We start from the raw sequence: 23,964 nt of genomic DNA, 5'->3' as shown, positions 1-23,964 counted from the left end.
TAGGAATCGAACAAAGCATTTATTCTGGCTTTCCTTTCCCTGGGTTTCTAACAGGCAGAGGTCTATGCTTTCACTGGGTGGCAAAATCAAGTTTCCTAGCATTACCACAAACACTTTTGGTGGGTAGGAGCTCTTTTAATAAATCAGACGGCATGTGCAGGTCACTGTAAAAACAAAACTATTTCTATGAAGTTGATCTATAATTCTTCCAGGATCCAACATTTGGAACATACTTCTGCCATAGCTAAAACGGAATCAAATTTGGAATTCTGACCCAATGGGCTGTTGGCCAACTAATCCAGCTCTTCTATCCAGTGGCAAAGAGGAGAGAAAGTCATGAGTTAAAACCCAGTTCTGTACAGTCAATTCACAGAAGATGTGTGCCGGCTATGCCTGGAGGTTAGAGGCTGTGGGGGAAGAAAAAAGGCGAATTCAGGTCTGCAGGTGGCCTGCACCTGGGAACAGAGTAAATATTCAATGTGGTAGCCGCACTTCCTACAGTAGCTGCAATAAACCAGGCTCCCCTGAATGAGTGAGCTGAAGAAAAATTCCTTTGTAGGAAGGGACAGAAGACTGGACTCATGAAGGGGAGAAAATATTTGAATTTATGTTCAACACGTTTCCTGCAGATTTAGTGGGGGAATAATCCACCATCTCAGCCCCTCAAAGTCTTTCTTCAACAAGCTGTTTCTGTTCTTGCAAGAGTGAACGGATTCACTTCTGCAGGAGAGTCCGAAGCACTGAGAACAAGGGTATCTTCCCTTTCCTTTCCTTCCAGAAAGGCCAGCAGCCTCAGGCAAGCCAAAGTCCTTTCCTCCTGAATGCGCAGTCTTGTGAATTCCACCGTCTTCAAAAATTCAGCAGTTGGTGGCAGTTCTCGGAAGAGCTGGGAAAGGAGGTGGCACTGCTCTGATGCTGTCCCGTGAAGATGACGGAAGCTTTCAGGGCTGAGGGGACACCAGCTGGACGCGGAGAGGAGATGGAAGAGGTGCTTGTGGAGGTATTTCACGAAGGTCAGGGTCTCGGCCCAAAAGTTGACTTCTGCTTTTTCAAACAGGTAGTCTTCCACCTAGATTGAATGACAAAGCCCGAAGTCGAGATTACAGGGGACGCTGACGGGCTCCAATCCAGACCAGAGTCCCGCCAGACCCGGAGGAGGTATGCCCCTCCCCCTCCTGTCAGCACCCACATATACATGCCACTCGCAGCCTGGAGGGTCACCTTCTATTTTCATTTCGCTGTACTTCTCCACCAGGGAGGAATTTTCTTCCCCAGACTTAACATGACCTTTGATAAAGATGTGTTTGTGGTTTCAAGCCAAGATTTTTTGGGTGCCTGCTGTTGAAAAGGGAACCTCAACTCGGGAGAGGGCCCTAGACCTAAAGGTGCCTCTAGAAATCAGAGAGGAGTGGGGAGGAGGAGAAATCTCAGCGGAAGAAGAAAGAGCAAAGGATTACCAAACATGAGGCGCTACTCTGAGTATGGAACCAAATTTCTATAATGCGAGGGATTTTCAAGCTTATTTTGTTGCAGCCACTAAATCTTGTCTCCAAATGCCCCATAAACAGGCTGCTTTTATTTTTTATTTTTATTTTTTTACATTTATTTATTTTTGAGAGACAGAGTGAGACAGAATGCGAGTGAGGGAGAGGCAGAGAGAAGAGGAGACACAGAATCTGAAGCAGGCTCCAGGCTCTGAGCTGGCTGTCAGCACAGAGCCCGATGAAGGGCTCGAACCCTCGAACCGTGAGCTCATGAACTGAGCGAAGTCGCACGTTTAACCGACTGAGCCACCCAGGCGCCCCAACAGGCTGCTTTTTGAACTCTTGGCCTGTTGGGTATGTCAAGAGGGCCAGCTGAGTCAGACACGGGTGGACGGATACAAATTTCAGTTGACAAGATGCTTCTGCTGCTTGTCTTGGGGCCTCTTCCTTTCTTTCTTTTTTTTCTTCCTTTGAGGTATAACCGACATGGAATATTACACTAGTCTCAGGTGTACCACATACTGACATTTGTACATATGGTGAAATGATCATCACAGTTAAGTCTAGTTACCACCAGAGTGAATATCCTACGGAGTGAATATCTTATTGATTATATTCTACATGCTATACATTAATCCCCAGGAGTTATGTATCTTATAACTGGGAGACTGTACTTCTGTTTTTACTATTTATTTATTTTGAGAGAGATACCATGCATGACTGCACGGGGAGGACAGGCAGAGAGAAATGGAGAGAGAATCCCAAGCAGATTCTGTGCTGTCAGTGTGGAGCCCAACATGGGGCTCGATCCTGCGAACTATGAGATCATGATCTGAGCCGAAATCAAGAAATCAGGAGTTGTTTAACTAACTGAGCCACCCAGATGCCCCAATATTTTATTTATTTATTCTTTTTTAAATGTTTTTCATTTTTCAGAGAGAAAGAGTGCAAGCAGGGAGGGGCAGACAGAGGACAGAGGAGCCAGTGTGGGCTCTAAGCAGACAGCAGTGAGCCCTATGCAGGGCTTGAACTCCCAAACCATGAGATTGTGACCCAAGCGGAAGTCAGGAAAGTTCAACTGACTGAGCCACCCAGGTGGCCCTGTTTTTTAAAAGTAGGCTCCTTGTGGGGCGCTTGGATGGTTCAGTCAGTTAAGTGTCCAACTTCCGCTCAGGTCATGATCTCACGGCTTCTGAGTTCGAGCCCCTGCATCGGGTTCTGTGCTGACAGCTCAGAGCCTGGAGCCTGCTTAGGATTCTGTGTCTCCCTCTCCCTGCCTATTTCCCAGCTCACACTGTCTCTCTCTCGCAAAAATAAATAAACATTAAAAAAAAATTAAAAGTAGGCTCATCGTGGGGCTCAAACTCTCAACCCCAAGACCAAGAGTTGCATGCTCTACCAACTGAGCCAGCCAGGTGCCCATGTTTTCATTTTCTTTGCACAGATACTCAGCAGTGGAATTGCTAGGACACATGGTGGTTCTAATTTTAATTTTATGAGGAACCTCCATACTGTTTCCATTAGTGGCTCACCAATTTACATTCCCACAAACAGGGTATGAGAGTTCTCTTTTTTCCACATCCTCGCCAACACTAATTTCTTGCCTTTTTGATACTAGCCATTCTGACAGGTGTATAGTGGTATCTCATTGTGGTTTTGATTTGCAATTCCCTGATGATAGTGCTATTGGGCATCTTCTCAGGTATCTGTTGACCCACCTATATGTCTCCTCTGGAAAAATGTCTAGATCCTCTGCCCATTTTTAAAATCAGAGTTTTCAGATTTTTAAAAATCAGCGCAGAGCCCAGTGTGGGGCCCAAACCCATGACCCTGAGATCAAGACCTGAGCTGAGATGAAGAGTCAGATGCTTAACTGACTGAGCCACCCAGGTGCCCCTTAATCATAAGATTTGTTGTTGTTGTTGTTATTGAGTTGTACCAGTTCTTTATAATGTTTTTGGATATTAACTCTTTATTGGATATATCATTTGCAAATATCTTTTCCCATTCAGTACGTTCAGTTAACATTTTGTTGATGGTTTCCTTTGTCGTGCAGAAGCTTTTTAGTTTGATGTAGTCTCACTTATTTATTTTTACTTTTGTTTCTCTTGCCTTTGGAGTCAGATTCACAAAAACAATGCCAGGACTGATGTCAAGGGGCTTACCACCTGTGGTTTCTTCTAGAAGTTTTCTAGTTTCAGGTCTTACATTCAAGTCTCTAATCCATTTTGAGTTAATTTTTTGTCTGGTCCAGTTTCATTCTTATCCATGTAGCTGTCCAGTTCTCCCACCACCTTTTACTGAAGAGAATATCCAGTCCTCATTGCATATTCTTGCCTCCTTTGTCAAAAATTGACCATACATACATGGGTTTATTTCTGGGCTCTCCATTCTGTTCCATTGATCTATGTGTCTCTTTTCGTGCCAATACCATTCTGTTTGATTATTATAGTTTTGTAGTTTGAAATCCAGGGACATCATACCTCTGGCTTTGTTCTTCTTTTTCAAGATTGCTTGGCTATTTGGGGTCTTTGGTGGTGCCCTATAAATTTTAGAATATATGTTCCAAGTTCTGTGAAGAATACCATTGGAATTTTGATAGGGTTTGCATTGAATCTGTAGACTGCTTTGGGCAGATAGATATTTTAACAATATTAATTCTCCCAATCCAAGAGCATGGAATATCTTTCCGTTTATTTGTGTCTTCTTTATAATTTCTCTCATCAATATCTTACAGTTTTCAGTGTAAGTCTTTTCAGTGTAGGTCTTTTTCCTCCTTGGTTAAATTTATTCCTAGGGAAATATAAATTATTCCTAGGTATTTTATTCTTTTTTATGCAGTTGCAAATGGGATTTTCTTGATATTTCTTTCTGGTAGTTTGTTATTAGTGTATAGAAATGCAACAGATTTTTGGGGCACCTGGGTGGCTAAGTCGGTTAAGCGTCTGACTTTGCTCAGGTCATGATCTCACGGTTCGTGAGACAGCTCAGAGCCTGGAACCTGTTTCAGATTCTGTATCTCCCTCTCTCTCTGACCCTCCGCTGCTCACGCTTCTCTCTCTCAGAAATAAATAAAACATTAAAAAAAAAAAAAGAAATGCAACAGATTTTTGTATTTTGTATCCTGCAACTTTACCGAATTCATTCATTTGTTCTAAAAGGATTTTTGTTTGTTTGTTTTTTGGTGGAGTCTTTAGGGTTTTCTATATATAGTGTCATGTCATCTGCAAATAGTGACAGTTTTACTTCTTCCTTTCCAATTGATATGCCTGTTATTTCTTTTCCTTGTGTGATGGCTGTGGCTAGCATTTCCAAGACTCTGTTGCATAAAAGTGGTGAGAGTGGGCATCTTTGTCTTGTTTCTCATCTCAAGTCAAAGCGTTCAGCTTTTTTCCCTTGAGTATTAGCTGTTTATCATATATGGCTTTCATTATGTTAAGATATGTGCCCTCTGTACCCACTGTGTTTTTATTATTATTATTTTTTTTTACCATAAATGGATATTGAATTTTGTCAAATGCTTTTCTGCACCTATTGAGATGACCATGATGGTTATCTTTCATTTTGTTAATACTGTGTATCACACTGACTGATTTGTAGATGTTGAACCACCCCTGCATCCCTGGAATAAATAACACTTGATTATGGTATATGATCCTTTTAATGTATTATTGAACTCAGTTTGCTAATATTTTGTTGAGGATTTTTGCATCTATGTTCATCAGGGATATTGGCCTGTAATTTTCTTTCATTCATTCATTCATTCTTTCTTTTTTGTGGTGTCCTTATCTGGTTTTGGTATCAGGGTAATGCTGGCCTTATGAGTTTGGAAGCATTCCCTCCTCTTCAATTTTTTGGAAGAGTTTGAAAGACTAGGTATTGCATCTTCGAATGCTTGGTAGAATTTTCTAGTGAAGCCATCTGGTCTTGGACTTTTGTTCGTTGGGAGGTTTTTAACTGCTGATTCAATCTCTTTACTAGTAACTGGTCTATTCAGATTTTCTACTTCTTCATGATTCAGTCTTGGAAGATTGCAAAGTTTTAAGAATTTATCCATTCTTTCTCAGTTTGTCCAGTCTGTTGGCATATAATTGTTCACAGTAATCTCTTATGATCCTTTGTGTTTCTGTGGTATCAGTTGTAACCCTCCTCTTTCATTTCTGTTTTTATTTACTTGAACCCTCTTTTTTTCTTGGTGAATCTAGCTAAAGATTTATCTACTTTGTTTATCTCTTGAAAGAATCAGCTTTTAGTTTCATTGATGTCTTCTCTGGTCTTTCTAGTCTCTACTTAATTTCTTTCCACTCTAATCTTTATTATTTCCTTTCTCCTCCTAATTTGGGGTTTCGTTGGTTCTTCTTTCTCTGGTTCCTTGAGGTATAAAGTTAGGTTGTTTATTTGAGATTTTTCTTGTTTCTTAATAATAGGCATGTATCACTTGAACTTCCTTCTTAGAACCACTTTTTCTGCATCCCATAGATTTCGGTATGTCCTATTTCTGTTTTCAGTTGTTTCTAGGTGTTTTAATTTCTCCTTTGATTTCTTTTAGGACCCAATAGTTGTTCAGTAACATGTTTTTAATCTCCACATATCTGTAGTTTTTCCAGTTTTCTCCTTCCTTTTTTAAAGTTTATTTACTTATTTTTGAGAGAGAGAGAGGGAGAGAGGGAGAGAGAATCCCAAGCAGACTCTACACTCAGTGTGGGGCCCGAGGTGGGGCTCATTCTCATGAATGGTGAAATCATGACCTGAGCTGAAATCCAGAGCGAGACAGGATGCTTAACTGACTGAGCCACCAAGGCACCCCTACGACCAACACACTGAATTCTTTATCAGGTAGATGAAATATCTCCCTGTCATTAATGTCTTTCCCTGAGGTCTTGTCTTGTTCTTCCATTTGGAACATATTTCTCTGTTTCTTCATTTTGCTCGACTCTGTGTTGCTTCTATGTGTTAGGCAAGGTAGCTACCTTTCTCAGCCTTGAAGGAGTGGTCTTATGTGTGATGAAACTTCTCAATGAACTTTGCCCTAGTTCTTAGTTGTCACTTCAATCTTTCTGATTGTCTAAACCGCCTGATTTATTCTTAGTATCTCCCTGTTGTTGACAGTATGCCAAGACCTGTTCCAAGGGGAGGGCTCTCATTTAGTACCTATTTGCAGGCTGATTGGAAACCAGATCCTTTGGTGGCAGCTTCTAAAGTCAACAAAGATTGGGACACATGGGTGGCTCACTTGGTTAAGCGTCCGACTTTGGCTCAGGTCATGATCACACAGTTGGTGGGTTTGAGCCCCGCATGGGCTCTGTGCTGACAGCTCAGAACCTGGAGCCTGCTTCAGATTCTGTGTCTCCCTCTCTCTCCACCCCTCCCCCGCTCACACTCAGTGTCTCTGTCTCTCAAAAATAAATAAAAATGTTAAAATAAAAATAAGTATACACACATATATAGTCACGATTGCTGTGGCACTTGTGATCCCCGCTGGCCTCCAGACCAGGAGATCTAGAGGTGTCCCCTGGGCAACCGCTGCAAAGATTGAGGCTCCAGGTGAATGTATGAGCTCCTCTCTGGGAGGTCTCATGGCGCTGCAGCAAGGCCAAGCGGGAACACGAGGGTGTCCCTCCTGCTTACGTTCCCTGGGAGCACCTGCTTAGTCTCTAGATGTGTGGGAAACCTGAAGCCTGTCCCTTAGACTAAAGCTCCAGGCTAAGTAAACAGCCCTTTCTCCCACAAAGCCTGGGGTTGCGTTTCGGTCTGCTGTCTGTGTGCTGCCCGGGGGGTGGTGGACTGCCAAGGACCGTCTTCCCAATTGTTACCTTCCTGCGGAGCTCGAAAATGCCAGTCCTGTCGGCCACCAGGGCCAGGCGATCCAGGGGTGTCCCGGGTGTGGAGCAGATATGGCTGCTGGCTTTAGTCAGGCAGTTGGGGAGTGTGGGGCCACGCTCACTGGCTTCAGAAACCAGGAGTCTCTTTCAAAGTCCTCTCCCCTAGTGATCTGAAGACTTACCATTGGGACCCCTAAAGCCAGCATCAGAACTGCCCCAGCACCCCCAGGCCCCCGGCAGCATCTAGTGGGCTGCCACGGTCATTCTGAGAGTTTCCTAAGCGGGAACTGAGCTCTACCCAAGCATCCAGAAGCACGCTTTCAGCGGGCACATGAAGCCCAAGTACGCCTCAGGTGCGGCACTCGGGGGGCTTTAGGACACTCCGGGCCCACCCCCGCTGCCCCGAGCCCCTAGGATTACCTGCTGCGTGCTTTCCACATGGACCACGAAGTCATCACCCTCTCCCAACAGCCACCCCAGCAAGACTGGGAGACCGGGGGCCAGCTGGTCCCACTGCTGGAGCAGATCACACAGCACGGCCAGGGCCAGGGGCAGCGCGATTGAGGCGTCCACCTGGCAGAAGGCAAAGTCTGTGGAAATGAGAGAGAAGCGAGTGGTAAACATGCTGCTCAAGGGCCACCCCACGGAGGCTCTGAAGGGCTCGGAATGTGAAGGGCCTCAGGTTAAGTCACTACCACCAGCGTACAGGGAGGCTGGTGGGCTAGGCTCCTCAGAGATTATGAATCCATTTCTGAGTCTAGCTGTCTACGCGGCTAGAGTGAGTCATGGTCCCGAGACCCGTGTGGTCAGAAGCAAGTCCGCCTGCAAGGTTAGACATTTACCTCCTGTCAGCCCCTGTAGCATAGCTGGAGGGAAATCAGGAAAGCTTCCCACCCGCAGGCCTGCATGACACCTGGATTCCGCTGGTTTGCCTTTCCCTCTGAGAGCTCACCTTGCTGACCGCATGACACCTAAATCTCTTAACATTTTATTTTACTTACTTATTTTTAAATTTATTTTTGAGAGAGACAGAGACAGAATGTGAGTGGGGGAGTGGCAGAGAGAGGGGGAGACACAGAATCCGAAGCAGCTCCAGGCTCTGAGCTGTCAGCACAGAGCCCGACGCGGGGCCCCAACTCATGAACCGCGAGATCATGACCTGAGCTGAAGTCGGACGCTCAACTGACTGAGCCACCCAGGCGCCCCAAATCTCTTAACATTTTAGAACAGGGCATCAGCAGACGTTTTCTTTCTTTCTTTCTTTTTTCCTTACAAATAGTTTATTGTCAAGTTGGTTTCCATATAACACCCAGTGCTCATCCCCACAAGTGCCCTCCTCCATGCCCATCTCCCCCCTCCCCCGACATCCATCAGTCCTCAGTTTGTTTCTCAGCATTCAAGAGTCTCTCATGGTTTACCTCTCTCCCTTTCCACCATTTCCCTCCTTCTTCTCCCCCATGGTCCTCTGTTAAGTTCCTCCTAATCCTCCTGTACGTGCAAACATATGATATTTGTCCTTCTCTGCCTAGATGTTTTCTTAAAAGGCCAGATAATAAATATCTCAGACGCTGGGGGTCTTCACGTCTCTGTCACAATTGCTCAACGCTGCTGAAGGCAGCCCTGGAGCGTATGTAAGCTTTCATTTATGTCCCAGTAAAATGTGAATTTCAGGTGGTTTTCATATGTCATAAAAGCTTCTTTTTTCGGTTTTCTTCCCCAACCATTGAAAAGCATAAAAACTGTTTGCAGTTTACAGGCGGTACAACACCGGCGGCTGAGCCTGATTTCGCTCAGATTTGCAACCCTCTTTGAATTCACTGTCAGGCCCTCATCTTCCGAACTGGCTGGGAAAGGGCGCTGAAGGAGTAGAATGAGGTGCAGAAAGGGAAGGCGGGTGCCCTGGGGAGGCCATTGCTTACTTCATCGTTTTGCCTCAGACAGTCCTAAATATGGATTTGAAGGAAGGCTCGGGTCGTTGACACTTCCGCTGGCAACCCCAGCCCTCCCAGCCCCAACCCGGAGGAGGTCTGAAACATGGGACAGAAATCCCACCACCAAGTGAACCTCTTTGGATCTATCCATGCACCAGGGCTGGTCTTTTGACCACCTACTTCTGCTGACGCCTCATCTTTCCCAAATCCACATCCCCAACTCAGGCATGTAGACCTGGCCCTGCCCACTGGCCCCCAAAGAGACCTACTCAGCACACAGGGAGAAGCCTCCAAATCTGGACTGAAAGCTTTGAGTTCTCAGGGTATTGAACCACACATAGCAGGATGCCTCCCTTCCCCACACCCACCAAGGGCCTATTACGTCCCAGGCCCTAACCATGTACTTTCTGTCCGTTCCTTCAACATCCTATCAGTTGGGGACTGCCATCCCGACTTCACAGTCGAGGGATCCTGGGCTCAGACTGACTCACTTTTATACAGTCACAGAGCTGTGAGCGGCTATAAAGAATCAGAATGGGCAAAATGTTTCACGGTGCCTGTGGAGCACAGATTTGGAGACAGCACCAACATTCTAGACACGTAGGTCTTCACAGTGAGGTAAGCAGGGCTGGTGACCCTGCAGCGGGGCCAGTACTACCTGGAGCCCACCCAGCAGAGCTAGACTCATGGGAGCAGCTAAAAGACTGATGGCATCATCCCCAAATCAATCCCCTGGGACAACTGTTCCTTTGTGCCCCTCGCCCCAGGCTGCTCCCTGTTCCCAGTACTTAACCTGGGAAACAGAAAAAGAGGAGCAGAATAGGAGAGAGGCAGGGAGCAAAGGTGCATTTTGGCTGTAGGTCTGGGCCATGTGTTGGTCTGGCCTTTACCTACAATACAATCTCTAATTTTTATTTTTATTATTAAAAAAATTTTTTTTAAATGCTTCTTTATTTTTGAGAGAGAGAGAGAGCTGGGGAGGGGCAGAGAGAGGGAGACACCAAATCCAAAGCAGGCTCCAGGCTCTGAGCTGTCAGCACAGAGCCCGACGCAGGGCTCGAAGTCACTAACTGCGAGATCATGGCCTGAGCTCGGCCTGATCATGGTGAGACGTTTAACAGAACCATCCAAGCGCCCCCAAATCTCTATTTTTATCTCTACCTGACCCCTCCTGTAGTTCTCAGCTGGTTTAGAATCTGTAAGGGCAGACGGTACAACTAATTGGCATCCGTCAAACCTCAGAACTGAAAATACACGCAAAGACCAGCATAGGATGAAATATATAGCAGAGGCTCAGAACATTCCAGTGTGTGGCTCCGGAGATCATGAAATCTTTTTCTTTACTGCTGCTTGATTTAATAACATGCTGCCACAAACCAAGCATTCACTAAATGGTTAACTCGGGTTATAGCTGATAATAATGAACACTGGCCTATCAAATCCCCGCCGCCACCAGGAGGGAGGTATCCTTATTTAACAAACAAGGAAGCTATGCTCATGGAGGCTGGGTGAGCGGCAGTGAGCTGAGTGGGCCTCAGTGCAGAGGCTGTCCCTACCCCACAGGGAGGCAATGGAGAAACACCCCCAGCACCCCACGGAGATGAAGTCAGACTTGGCTTTATCACTTCTATTCACAAAGAAAAGCTCCCAGCTGGGGGCCATATTTCGAAAGACGTCAAAGCTGTCAGTCCTTAGCATTGTGCAGCTTATGTGAAACCTTTCACAAAAATCTACCTTCTGACTTACTGCCGGCTCCCCTTTCGGTCCCCTCAGGGCAAGGACCGGAAACGCCACAGGAAAGAAAGGTTTCGCCCACCAGCAAAATCCGGGCCTGCAGCTCAGGCGACACTCCTGCTGGCTCCATAAAGAACACACGAAGTGACCAGAGATGCCGCCAGGAAGGCCAGACTGCCGCACCTGCCCCACCCGACGGACAGACATCCCTCGTCCTGTACCATTTCGTCACGACTCGTGCTGAGGAAGTGGCAGAAGAGTGACAGGCATGACAGGGGCACAGAGGAGTGCTGGTGCGATATGGCTGGAGGCGGAGAGAATTAAAACTGTCCAAATATTGACTGCACGATGAAGAAGGAAGCGGGAAAAGGCAGGATGGGGGCGGGGGGAGATTAGTTGGGTTTAAATCTCTTTGAGGGGCCAGATGCATCCCCACCAAGTTTCCTCTCTTATTTCCTTGCTCTGGACTAGGACACTTCAGTCAGAACAACCCAGACCTCTACTGGCCAAATGCCTTGTGAAGGGAGGCAGAAGAGTTGGGGAGAGGAACTTTTTAGCTGACCATGCAGGCCAGCCAGGCTTGGAGGCCGCTTGGGATTCTCTCTCTCCCTCTCTCTCTGGCTCTCCTCAGCTTGTGTGTGTGTGTGCACGCATGCACACGTGTGTGCTCGCTCTCTCTTAAAATAAATAAACATTAAAAAACTGAAATAATACAATATAAATAACCCAATGAAAACATGTGCAGAGGACCCGAACAGACATTTCTCCAGAGAAGATACACAAATGGCCAATAAGTTATAGGAAGAGATGCTTAACATCATCGACCATCAGAAAAATGGAGATCAAAACCATGGTGAGATACCACTTCACAACCACTAGGAGAACTATAATAAAAAAGACAGATAATAAGTTTTGGTGAGGCTATGGAGAAGATGGGGCTCTCAGACATTGCTGGTGGGGATGTAAAATGGTGCAGCCACTTTGGAAAACAGTCTCAAAAGTTTTGCTCACTTCTAGGCATATATCTAAGAGAGATAAAACACCTATGTCCACAAAAAACTTGTACATGAATGTTCCTAATAGCCAATACACAGAAGCAATAAAAATGTCCATCAACAATGAATGGATAAATAAAATGTGGTATATCCATACAACAGAAGATTATTTGGCCATAAAAAGGACTGAAGTACTGATACACGCCACGACATGGAGGAACTTTGAAAACATGCTAAGTGAAAGAAGCCAGACACAAAAGCCTGTGTACTGTATAATTCTACTTAGGCGAAATATCCAGAATAGGTAAATCACAGAGACAAAAGGTGGATTAGTGGTTGCCAGAAGTTGGAGAACAGGGAGACTGGGGAATGACTGCTGAGAGAAATAGTGTTTCTTTTTTGGGTTGATGAAAATGTTCTGGAATTTAATAGTGGTGGTGGTTGCACAATCTTGTGAATACACTGAAATGTGTACACCTGTGCACTTATTTAAACAATTTTTTAAAGTTTATTTATTTATTTTGGGAGAGACAGAGACTGGGCAAGTGGGGGAGGGGCAGAGAAAGAGGAGAGAGTGAGAGAATCCCAAGCAGGCTCCATGCTGTCAGCATAGAGCCTGATGTGGAGCTTGAAGCCACAAAACCGTGAGATCAGGACTTGAGGCGAAACCAAGAGGCGGACGCTTAACCAACTGAACCACCCAGGCGCCCCGTACACTTTAACTTGGCAAATTTTGTGGTATGTAAATTATCTGGGGCCAGGGGGCATGGGGAGTGTGGTAGGCTAAAAAATGGCTGCCCCAAAGATATCCATATCTAGTCTCCGGAACCCATGGATGTTACCTTACTTGGAAAAAAGGGTCTTTGCAAATGTGATTAAGTTAATGGTATCGAGATGAGGAAATAATCTTAGATGATCTGGGTGAACTCCAAATGCCATCACAAACATCCTAATAAGAGAGAGCGGAGAGACAGCCGACACACAGAGGAGGAGGTGCCGTGAAGCCAGAAGACTGGAGTGGGGCCAGCCAAGGTATGCTGACAGCCTCCGGAGGCTGGGAGAGGCAAGGAATTCCCTAGAGCAAGATTCTTCCCCAGCAGCTCCAGTGTGGCCCTGCCGACACCTTACTGTTGGACTTCTGGCCTTGTGAGACCAGAAACTCCTGTCGTTTTTAGGTCGCCAAGTTTATGGTAATTTGTTACGATAGCCCCAGGGAACTGATAGCGGGAGAATGAAGGGGCACTGCTAAAGGCAGGGGTTTCTTTTGGGGTGATGAAAATTGTTGAACTTGGGGCACCTGGGTGGCTCAGTCGGCTGAGCGTCCGACTTCGGCTCAGGTCATGATCTCGCGGTTTGTGAGTTCCAGCCCCGCGTTGGGCTCTGTGCTGACAGCTCAGAGCCTGGAGCTGCTTCATATTCTGTGTCTCCCTCTCTATCTCTGCCCCTCCTCCACTCACACTATGTCTCTCTCTCAAAAATAAATAAAATACTAAAAAAAAAAAAATGGTTGAACTTCATTGTGGTGATGGCTGCACGACTCTAGGAATATGCTAAAGCCGGTGCATGGTATCCTCTCGGTAGGTGACTTGTGAGGTATGTGTGTGGGCTATCTCAGTGAAACTGTCCTGTTAAAAAACCTCTATGTGCACAAGTTGGTTCCAACTGCTGAGCACAGTGCAGCAGAGCTACAGAATATTTGAGTCTGGACAAACACTTCGAGCCCTCATGCTTGCCTGTAGGGCCCGGGCCGCAGGCGCTAGAGGACTCTGCAGAGGTGAGTGGTTGCTCAGTGGGTAGGGAGGCCCCTGAGAAGGCTTCCTGGAGGGGCTGGCCCTTCACCGGACAGTCAGGGTGTGGGTGCTGAGGGTGTGCTATGTGGCCAGCACTGTGCTGAGCACTGTGTGAAAAGCAAGGCAAGTGGCTGACAAGTCTCGTCCTCAAGAAGGCAGTGGTCCAAGAGGGAAGGGAAGGCTAAAACTCAGGCAACAATGAGACATCAGGTGCTCAGTGGACGGGTCCGGATCCCAAGAGCTGCAGGGATCAGGGGAGGGAAGAAGTCAGTGTGAGAGAAGTACTCATTGCCTCCCAACGGCTGCACAGCTAAGGCTGGGGTGAAATAAGCCATGGACTCCCTCTTCAAATGGCTGAGGCGTGTTGGCACACACTCGCGTCTGTGGTAGGCCTACACAAGGCGGACTGGCATTCAGTCATTTGGAAGTGAGTTGGAAACCCAACGAATCAGCATTTAGAACTAGTTAATCCTTGCCTTCCACCCTTGTGAATGGATAGCTGGGTTGTAGGGGAGGGGGGCAGACACAGGGCTTCAGGGCTGCTGCGGCAGGGACTTCCTGCCCAAGCCGCACCAGGGCTCTCCTGACGCGGCAGGCGCCTGGCTAACGAAGACCAGGTAAGCTCTTCCGGGGAGCATGGGGAGTCCTTGGCCCCGTCGCCCACCTCGTTTCCCACCTGTGTGACGAGGCCCACCTCGGGGCCGGCAGCTAAAGACACAGGCTTCACACAGGGGGCTGGATGCGCGTCAAGTCCCAGCCTTCGAGGCGGTCTTCAACCGTACCGGTTAAAATCAAAATGCCAACATCGACTTGTTCCAGGTGCCCACCTTGGAAACCACTTCAGACCATGGGTTAGAAGTGCATGGTCTGATTCTAAACTGTCACGGGGAAGATGCCTTCTAGACTAAGGCCACTGGTCAAGTCTCCGTCCCGAGAGAGCCCACGTCAGCACAGTAAATGCCGAGGAAATGGAGAGGGGTTGAATGTCCCCTGCCCCTAGCTCTGGAGAAACCCGTTTCGAGCATGTGTGGAATTCCCTCGACCTTGCCATTTAACCATCTCTCTGTCTACCTACCCACCCACCCATTCACCCATCAAGTCAAACTTCTCTCTGCCCTTAGTACTTACTGTCACCTGCTGTGTGGGGGGCACTGTGAGACACATGAGGAAAACCCCAGTCCCTTCTCTCCGAGAGAGAAGAGTTTAGTCAGAGACGAGCTGACACACACGAAGGGTCAGGAGACAGTCTAAGATGGTGTATGATGGGGACTGACGGTATCATTAGTAGCAGTAATAAAAGAATAGAAAAGGAGGGGCGCCTGGGTGGCTCAGTTGGTTAAGCGTCCAACTTTCGCTTAGGTCATGATCTCGTGGTTCGTGGGTTCGAGCCCCGCGTCGGGCTCTGTGCTGACTGACAGCTCAGAGCCTGGAGCCTGTTTGAGTCTGTGTCTCCCTCTCTCTCTGACCTTCCCCTGCTCACGCTGTCTCTCTCTCTCCTAGAAATAAATAAAAATTAAAAAAAAGAATAGAAAAGGAAAAAAATGTGGAGAGTGGGAGGAGGGAGCTTCATGGAGGGGAAACTGGGGCAGGCCAAGGGTAAGGGGCCACACACGGCTGGGACAAAAGGGAGGAGCAGGGAGATTAGGGCTGCCCCCGAGGAGGGGTGTCCACCAGGGGAGGTGGCGGTGGGGGGAAGCGGGAGGGCCAGACAGGCTGGAGCAGGCGCCGGGAGGCAAAGGCGGTGTCTGCGCGAGGGAGTGTTGCTGTGCCTTCTTTTTTCTGAGCGAAAACATATTTTAAGGTTGCATGAGGCTGTTCCCAGACCACTTCATTATTTTTGGTCTTCTTCCCCTCAGCAGAGCAAGAGGGGATTTTAATTAGTCATGAGGAACAAGTGTGGAACTGAAGCTTGGTTCGACTGCTGACTGTGCCGTTCGGTTCTTCCCGAGGCTGCCGGAGCCCCCCTCTGCCCTCTGCCTCTCCTGACCCTCGGCCCTAGAGCCCACGGCTCTCTGCTCTTCGGGGCCGGCAGCGCCAGGGCTCAGGGCGGGGTTTCCTGGCATGGCAGTCAGGGACAGGACTTCGCGGCTATACCAAAGGCCATCTTCTCGGCCTTTACCACCAGACGGAGCTCCCCAGTGACCCTTACCCGAGACAAATGGCCCAGAGGAAGGTGTGCGTCCTAAGGAAAGAAAAGGGGTGACACCCCCAGCTGCGAAGATTCCAGCAGGAAGTCTGGGTGGGGGAACATGGGTATGTGTGATATTAGCCTCTGTTCTCTATTGGAATATTTACAAAAAATTCATCAGAGAAGAACCAAATGTGCTGGTCAGTGCTCTCAAGGGCAGCCCTGGCTCCGGCCCCAGCAGGCACCGGGGCAAGTGCCAGGAGCACACACCGCACAGGCTACTGCCCACCCACTCACGGCTCCCAGTCTGTGCCCCTGGGCACCAGCCAGCCCTTCCCCCGCACGCCCAACCTGGCCATGGTATGAAGTCTGGAGGGGAACTCTTCCTCCTACTTCTTTTTCTGCTTTTTTTTGGTTGTTATTGTTCATTTATTTTTGACAGAGAGAGAGACAGAGAGAGAGAGAGAGAGAGACAGAGTGAGAGCAGGGGAGGGGCAGAGAGAGGAAGACACAGAATCTGAAGCAGGCTCCAGGCTCCGAGCTGTCAGCACAGAGCTTGGCGTGGGGCTCAAACCCACAAACCGTGAGATCATGACCTGAGCCGAAGCTGGAGGCCCAACCAACTGAGCCACCCAGGCACCTGTTTTTTTTTTTTTTTTTTTTTTTTTAAAGCCCCGGGAGCTATTGTTTAAAAGATAGTACACAAGCAGGCAGAACCCAACCAAACACGCAGCTCAAGGGTTGGTGCTAAGGCCCCAAAGGGCCCCTCAGAAGCACCTACACAGGGGAGCAAATAAACTGTTTGGTCTCCACACAGTCTGGGATGGCTTATATGTCTTTTTTTTTTTTTTAATGTTTTATTTATTTCTAGGAGAGAGAGAGAGAGAGACAGTGTGAGCAGGGGAGGGTCAGAGAAAGAGGGAGTCACAGACCGAAACAGGCTCCAGGCCCTGAGCTGGCAGTCAGCACAGAGCCCGACGCGGGGCCCGAACCACGAACCGTGAGATCATGACCTAAGTGAAAGTCGGACGCTTAACCGACTAAGCCACCCAGGTGCCCCTTTATATGTCTTTTTAAAAGTCAGGAGATTTCTCATAAAAATCTGAGTTTCTAGCATCATTTGAAAATTCAGACAATTAGAATCTGGTGTCCTAGGCCTGCATTTTAATGTGGTAATAGATGCCCGGAGCAGAGCAATGGCTGTGCTCTACAGGAGGCGTCAGTGCATCGAGTCTGGGACCACCCTACTGCCTCCCACCTCGCTCCTGTAGGCACGTGAGTCTGTGACTCCTACACATCAGTACGGAGGAAGGCAGCTGGCCCAGATCCAGTCCCTCATCTTCATAGACCAAGACCATCTACTGAAGCTGTCTGTTCACCAGTCTTCCCTTGGGGCTCTCTGGGCCTTCCCATCGCTCTAACTCTCATGGCTTCAGTTCCCCATCCCCGGCCTCCCCCGCCCCCCCCCACCCCCCACTCCACCGTCTTCTTCCTCATCCTGACCTAGCCAGACCTACTCGTCCCTTGGGACCCAACTCAGGTCCTGTGGTCTGGGTTTTTCTAGTCCTCCGTGACCTTTCTCTGCTCCTATCTGCAGCACTCCCTGTGCTGACAGATGGTAGCTGAGCCCCATGTCTTTGCTTTGCCCACAATCATGCATAAAGCAGCACTGGGCACACAGCAGACCATCCGCTTGGCACTTGATTCGAGTCGTTTATAAGCAATTCACTTAGGACTTGTATTTCCCCAATGGGAAACCTCCAAGACTGCAAGACTCAGGGCACATACGGACAGAATTATCGTTGCCAGTCTACATTTGAGGTTATGGAGCATTAAAGAAGTCACTCATACATTAGTGGTAGGGCCAGATACAAACTCGGGCTTGCCTGACTCCAGAGCTCATTTTCTTGACCGTTTTGCTAAGCCGACTATAAACACTGAATGAACATATGGATGGATGAGTAGATGGATTAATTTCATACAATCATATTTTTGCCCCCCATCCATTCTTTGTCCTTTAGCCTCCGACTCAGTGGCCCAGGAGGCTGACTTTATGGACTGTTATTACCCAGGTTTCCTGGCCACCTGGCTTCCAGTAGGATTTATACAATGGGGAGGGAACATAGAATTTGGAGGGAAGAAAGAGAGAGAAGTGGGGTTTTTCTTTCTTGCACCGTCTCCTGTGAGTCACCGAGGTTCTGACAGCGGCTGCGCCCCTCCCAGTTCAGCTCTTCTTGGGTTCAGGAAACCCCGTCCTGTCCGCTCTCGGGGTGGTGGGGGTGGTAACGCTAGTCTCTGGGTGCCTCAACATCGCTTACTGTTTCCCTCCGCCCTAGTGGTTTTCAACCACAACCAGAGACGATACTGGCCCACACGGGACATCTGTCAATGTCTGGACACATTTTTGGTGGTCACAAGTCAGAGGAGGTGGTGCTATGGGTAGGCAGTGGGTGGAGGCCAGGGATGCTGCTAACTACCCTGTGATGCACATGATACCTCCGCCGCCCCAAATGTCAATAACGCTGAGGTTGAGAAGCCCTGCCTTAGCCCTGCCCACACCCGGCACAACTGTAAATAGTCCCTTCGGTGACGTCCTTCCAGGTCAACAGGCTGGTAGGTGGATGGATGGAAGTCTCCAGCGTTCATCAGGAAAACAGGGCCCTGGGTCTCTATTTGGGGCAGATAAGAAGGAGCTCATCTCCTCTCGTTTTTTTTCCCCCTGTGAGGCAATCCCTAGCTCATCCCACTCCTCATCAGCTCTCTGGGCAAAAAGGTGGGAACAGGTGAAAAGCAGCCACTTGGGATGAACAGCTTGCTACAGAGCCCCTTCTGTCTGGAGGTGGAAAAATTTTCCAGGTCTGAAGGGAAAGGATAAAAACATCATTTGAAATTCTAAAAATAGTTGGGGGGGGGGGGCTTTCAAATATTAGTAATTTGCTTTTTCTTAATTTTCTAGCCATTTTCATAAGGAACAAATGGCCTGGGTCCCGCAACATTCCAGCAGACGTGGCTCCCCAGGGCCGATGCCCCCACAGACGCACTCACAACCCTGGTGCAAACATTTTCCTGGTTGACCCATCCCGAAACCTGATCCTTGGTTTTCATTTGAAAGAAAAGATACATATTTTTAAAAACCTGTGTTTTTAACGTTAAAAAGGCTATAATTTAAAAAAATGTGGGCCCACCTCAAATCACTGGGTAAATATATATATATATATTTCCCCCTAATTTTAAAAATGGATACAGCCAACACGAATAAAAACAAATAAGCATTTCATATGAATTAAAAGTGGGCCCTTCTTCCTTAGGAGGGTCGTACTTCACTGAAAATGAGTTGATAAATTAGAGCTGAGTACACTCAGCTCAAAGCTTATAAAAATGCCTGCAAGTGTCCACTTCCAACCACACCAAAGAATGAGGAATGGATTGAAATAAACGTCACTCTCAGGCAACTATGCCTGTGAAAAAACCCCAGGGTTCTCCTGGGGGCATTCAGCCTGGGGAGAAGGGGAGTGCCACCCACCAGCCTACACCTTTCAGGGTACTCAGTTATACCCAATTCTGTGTGCAGCTCACTGTCCCGTTTCTTGCAGCTACCTCCCACATCAGCGGGCCAGAGTAAGGTGCGTGGGAGCTTTGTGCGTGGCCGCTCCAGAGCAGGCTAATGAAGGCCTGTCCCTGGAGCCCTGGTGTGTGACAGGGTCACAGGGTGAGGAGTGAGTTAGGTTCAGCCTGGAGATGCTCTGGACAACAGTATCCAGCCCACGCTTGATGCCCTTGTGCAAGGTGTGACCCTCTCCAGCAGCACTCGCCTGGCGTTCTGCCTGTTCCTCGGTGGTTTCACTCTTCTGAGCCCCCCAAGGTGTTCAACCACCTCCAGCTCTTCGTGAAAGGTAAGTACCTCGCACTTAGGTCGCTCATGCCCAAGCACTCCTGAAAGGGGCAATGTGGGCCCTTCTTCCCAGCTCCCTGACATTGCCGGGGGAGCCAGTGAGGAGGTGGGGTACAGTGAGGATGCCTACAGACTGAGAAGCTGTCCTGGGGAGGGGGTGGTGCTGGGCAACTTGAGGTCTCCTTCTGCGATTAGCCTCCTCTTCCTCTGCCAGGGCAGAGTTCAAGGGCTCTGCAGACACATTCCATATTGCTCAGGGACCAGCCTGGATCTTATCCTTTCTCTTTTCTCTTTCCTTGAAGTCATCCCAGTTTCCTTTAGTTTATTTCATGACTGGAACTTGCTAAAGGAAATTTCTTCTCAGCCTGAGCTCTGAAGACCGACTAGCTCCTTCTGAGGTCTTCCTAAGCTTCTCTGATGCTCAGCACCACTCTCCACCCACCAGACTGCCCACCCTGGCCCCTCACTCCCTATCCTCAACCCTTTCAGCTTATTCAAATAGGGCTTGAGGTGGGAGAGAAGAAACCAAATGGCTGATTCATTTCAGCGGAGCTGTCATGAGCACAAGGCGCTGTGCCAGCCAGGAGCCATGGCTCCCTGCAACATGTGTCCAGTCTAGGCATGAGACATGCAGCACAGAGCACAAGATGGCAGTCTGCCCCGCTCCCCCAAGACACCGGTGGGCTATGGAAGGTAGTGGATACAGATGGTCCTGAAGTGTAACTGAAGACTAGAAATTTGAAATCAGAAAAATTCAGGAAGATAATTTTTGTCTCTTGAGGGCGTTACCACTACCCAGTGGTACCCACCTTCTCCCAGCCTTATTCAGAATCCAGAAAGCTCCCTTATAGGTACCCCTCTCCTCACGCTCAAGATTTTACAGCTCTAAACAGAACAAAAACAGTCATTGATAATATAACCAGTTCATCAAGGTATAAATGATTCCTAAAGTCACAAAGCGATTTTAAGATTTGTCAACAGTGCTCAAAATGTTCAGTACTGGTGATTTCAAAGGTTCTGGAAATTTTAGATCTTGAAACTAAGTTCACTCCCAGTCCCTTGCGGCCAGGACCCGCCACCAGTAATTGCCCACCTCCTAGAGGCATCGGAAAGCACCTGTTGCCATGACCCTGGGCTGATGGAAGCCGGGTGGCTGAGGCTGGAGAAGCCTGGGGTGAGGGAAGGGAAGGGAGAGGCCACAGAAAACGTCTCTTCAAGAACAAGCCGGGGAAGATATACCAATTCAGAGAATACAGGGCAGTGAATTAGTTGTTTTTAGCCAACTAAAAAAAGGAAAACAGATCAAACTGTTGCAGGATGGATTTAAATTAGCTCCTAGGGAGGTGCCTGGGTGGCTCAGCTGGTTGAGCATCTGACTTTTGATCTCAGCTCAGGTCTGGATCTCAGAGTCGTGAGTTCAAGCCCCACGTTGGGTTCCACGCTGAGCTTGGAACACACTTAAAATAATTAAATTAGCTGTAGAAAGGGTGGCTGGGTGCCCCGAGCCCATTGCCCAGAAGAGTCCACTATTCCTTTCTTTTCAGAACCAGTCTTTGATAGGAAGGGGAGAGAGGTTTAGAAGACGAATTCTGGGAAGAAGCAGACTGTTTTTGACCTTGAGGATGTTTTGGTCTTGCCATGAATGTTACTGCTAAAAATAATCAACACCCAACTATACCGACAATGGTTAAACAGCACACGATAAATCACAACAACTGACCAGAGAAGTCATTTTGTTAGTAACATGGAAAACTGCAAGTAATAACAGTTAACAATGACAATGGGGAAAATGCAACTTGATGGAAACACACATTAGGAAAAAACAGAACTGATGAGATCTAAAACCCAGGTGTGGTAAAACTCTTATTGACTAAAATTTCTGACCAGAAAAAAAAAAAAATCCAGCCCAAGTCTTTATTGTTAAATTTACACATAAAAGAGCTGATACTTAAGAAAACAAGGGAGAACGTCAGAAATGGTTTAACCGCTCATGGAGAAAACTGATCAAGGAATGGAATTGGCTTGATGGAGTTACACCAGAAAAGAATTTCTTGATGAAAAACAACCGATGTTGGCATAAATCAGATGAAAAAATGCGTATTCAGCTAGATCTCTGAGTGTAGTCCTCCGTCAAGGAGGAGCAGTCTGGCGTGCTTCCACAGCCTGTCCCTGAGCTCTCCGCTCGCCTTTTCCCTGACTGGAATCTTCGGGAGTGGAGCCCCCGGCCCTTCTGCAGCCCTCTCCTCTGCATGCAGGGAGGGGTCCAGATGATGGCGGCCGCCTCTCCATCCTTACCGCCTCTCCTAGGACCGCCCTCACCTGTTTTCCTTTAAGAGCACTGGTAACCTTCTGACCGCACCCCCCTTGCTTTCAGATTTGTCTTCCTCTCCTCCAAGCTGCCCTCTTCCACTCTGTAGTCAAGACGATGCTTCTAAAGCCTCCTTTTATAAAAGGCCTCGGTGGCTCCACAAGGCCTGAGTTTCCTAATTCCTCAGCCTGAAGGGCTCTTTCTGCCTGGATCCTGTGCCCCACTGTTAGCGGATAAATGGGTCTATAGCTCTTCCGTCTCCTCCATCACCAGTGGAGTGGCCATGCCACGGGGGTTTGAGGGCTCCGCGTTCCTTCATTCTGGACAGCTGAGTTCCCTTCTCCATAAATTCTTCCCCTGCCTTGGTCCTATCTTCTTGTGCCCCTAAACCTCTTTAGCACCCTATTTCTTCCCAGACTGTCTTTCTTCTGATTACCAGCATCTTCTTGGTGACCTTATTCACTTCCAGAGAGACTTCTGGCTTCTTAGCCTTACTCCTTCGGTTTCTTTCCAGATGTAGCAGAATGAGGTCAGTGTGTCCTGGGGGCTAGGGCTGGGTTGGTAGATGCCTACTATTCCTTGGCAGAGCAGACCTAGGAGAATGCCCATCAAGAAGGGACCTCCAGGGGCGCCTGGCTAGCCTAGTCGGTGGAGCATGCGACTCTTGGTCTTAGGGTCATGAGTTCAAGCCCCACATTGGACGTAAAGCTTACTTTAAAAAAAAAAAAAAAAAAAAGAAGGGACCTCCAGTTCCTCAAAAAAGTTAAACACGGAATTACTATATCATGTGGCAGTTCCACTCCTAGGTATACAGCCAGAAGAACTGAGAGCACGTACTCAAATAAGAACTTGATATCCATGTTCACAGCAGCACCCTCACAGAAGGCAAATGGTGGAAACAACTCAAATGTCCATCAATGGATGACTGGATGCACAAATATGGGACCTCCATACAAGAGGCTATTACTCAGGCATCAAAAAAAAAATGAAGTACTAATACACGCTACAACCTGGATGAACCCTTGAACATGAAATAGGCAGAACAGGAAGAGGCAGAGACGGAAAGGCTGGTGGTTGCCAAGGGCTGGGAGGAAAGGGGAGGACAGAGAGCGATTGCCCAAGGGGCACAGGCCTTTGGGGAGGCGAGGAAGCACGATGACAGGGCTCTGGGACTAGATACTGGTGATGGCTGCACAATATTATGCATGTAAGAAACACAACTGCATTTACACTTTAAGATAGTTACTTTTATGTTAGGTGTTCCACCTCCACAAAAAAGAAAAATACAAAAAAGAAAGCAGCTCCTTGGGCATGGAGCCAGAGTGTGCCAAGAACAGAGGATGGCGGGTCATTCCATTCTGTGCCTCTGTGACTTTAAGAAAAGGGGGTGGGTAAGAAAGACCCTCTTCAATGAGTCATGCTCCCCAGGACACACTTCCCCAAGACCAATCCTGAGCAGGGGTGTGGCGGGGGGATAAAGGTATGTGGTTAAAGGAGGTGTACATGGGACGAGCCCCCCACCCCCGCTGCTGAGCTGGGCTCATACAAGGATAAGAGGCTTAGGGCTTGGGAGGACTGGAGAAAGGGGGCAAGCCGAGGAGGGTGGTCTGACCAGCCAGCGAGGAGGGAACCCTTGCTTTCCTGCACGTTTGGTAATAAAGCAAGACATGTTATGTCTAAAAGCACCTGCAAGGTAAGGCTCGTATGTCAGTGGATCTCGTGAAATAGAGTTTTACGCGGAGAGCAGAGATCAGATCACAAAGTTGCAAGGAGAAATCTCTTTACCCGAATTACCCAGACCCACTTGTCTGGTTTCCATTTCATTGCTTGAGTGTGTTTTATAGTTGTGCTTTTTCATGAGCGCTTTTAAGGGAGGCTAT

General features: G+C 48.0%; 1 protein-coding gene across 3 annotated transcripts in view; it reads right to left on the bottom strand.

The window, feature by feature from the left end:
• The window catches only part of THADA (THADA armadillo repeat containing), a 319,486-nt gene continuing 295,522 nt past the window's right edge, over positions 1–23,964 (bottom strand). For 2 of the 3 annotated variants that reach the window (XM_039232419.1, XM_039232418.1), the window contains exons 37-38: positions 7,727–7,896; positions 1–1,069 (exon numbers count right to left, since the gene is read on the bottom strand). In XM_039232419.1, coding sequence (XP_039088350.1) covers positions 677–1,069; positions 7,727–7,896 — 563 coding nt within the window. In that variant the 3' untranslated portion in view covers positions 1–676. The remainder of the gene's footprint in view (positions 1,070–7,726; positions 7,897–23,964) is intronic. The other variant, XM_039232420.1, reaches the window with a different exon arrangement.

Source organism: Hyaena hyaena, unplaced genomic scaffold, assembly GCF_003009895.1.
Source record: "Hyaena hyaena isolate Hyena2069 unplaced genomic scaffold, ASM300989v1 scaffold_64, whole genome shotgun sequence".
In the NCBI taxonomy this organism is placed as follows: domain Eukaryota; kingdom Metazoa; phylum Chordata; class Mammalia; order Carnivora; family Hyaenidae; genus Hyaena; species Hyaena hyaena.
This window is presented reverse-complemented; position numbering and strand designations above follow the sequence as displayed.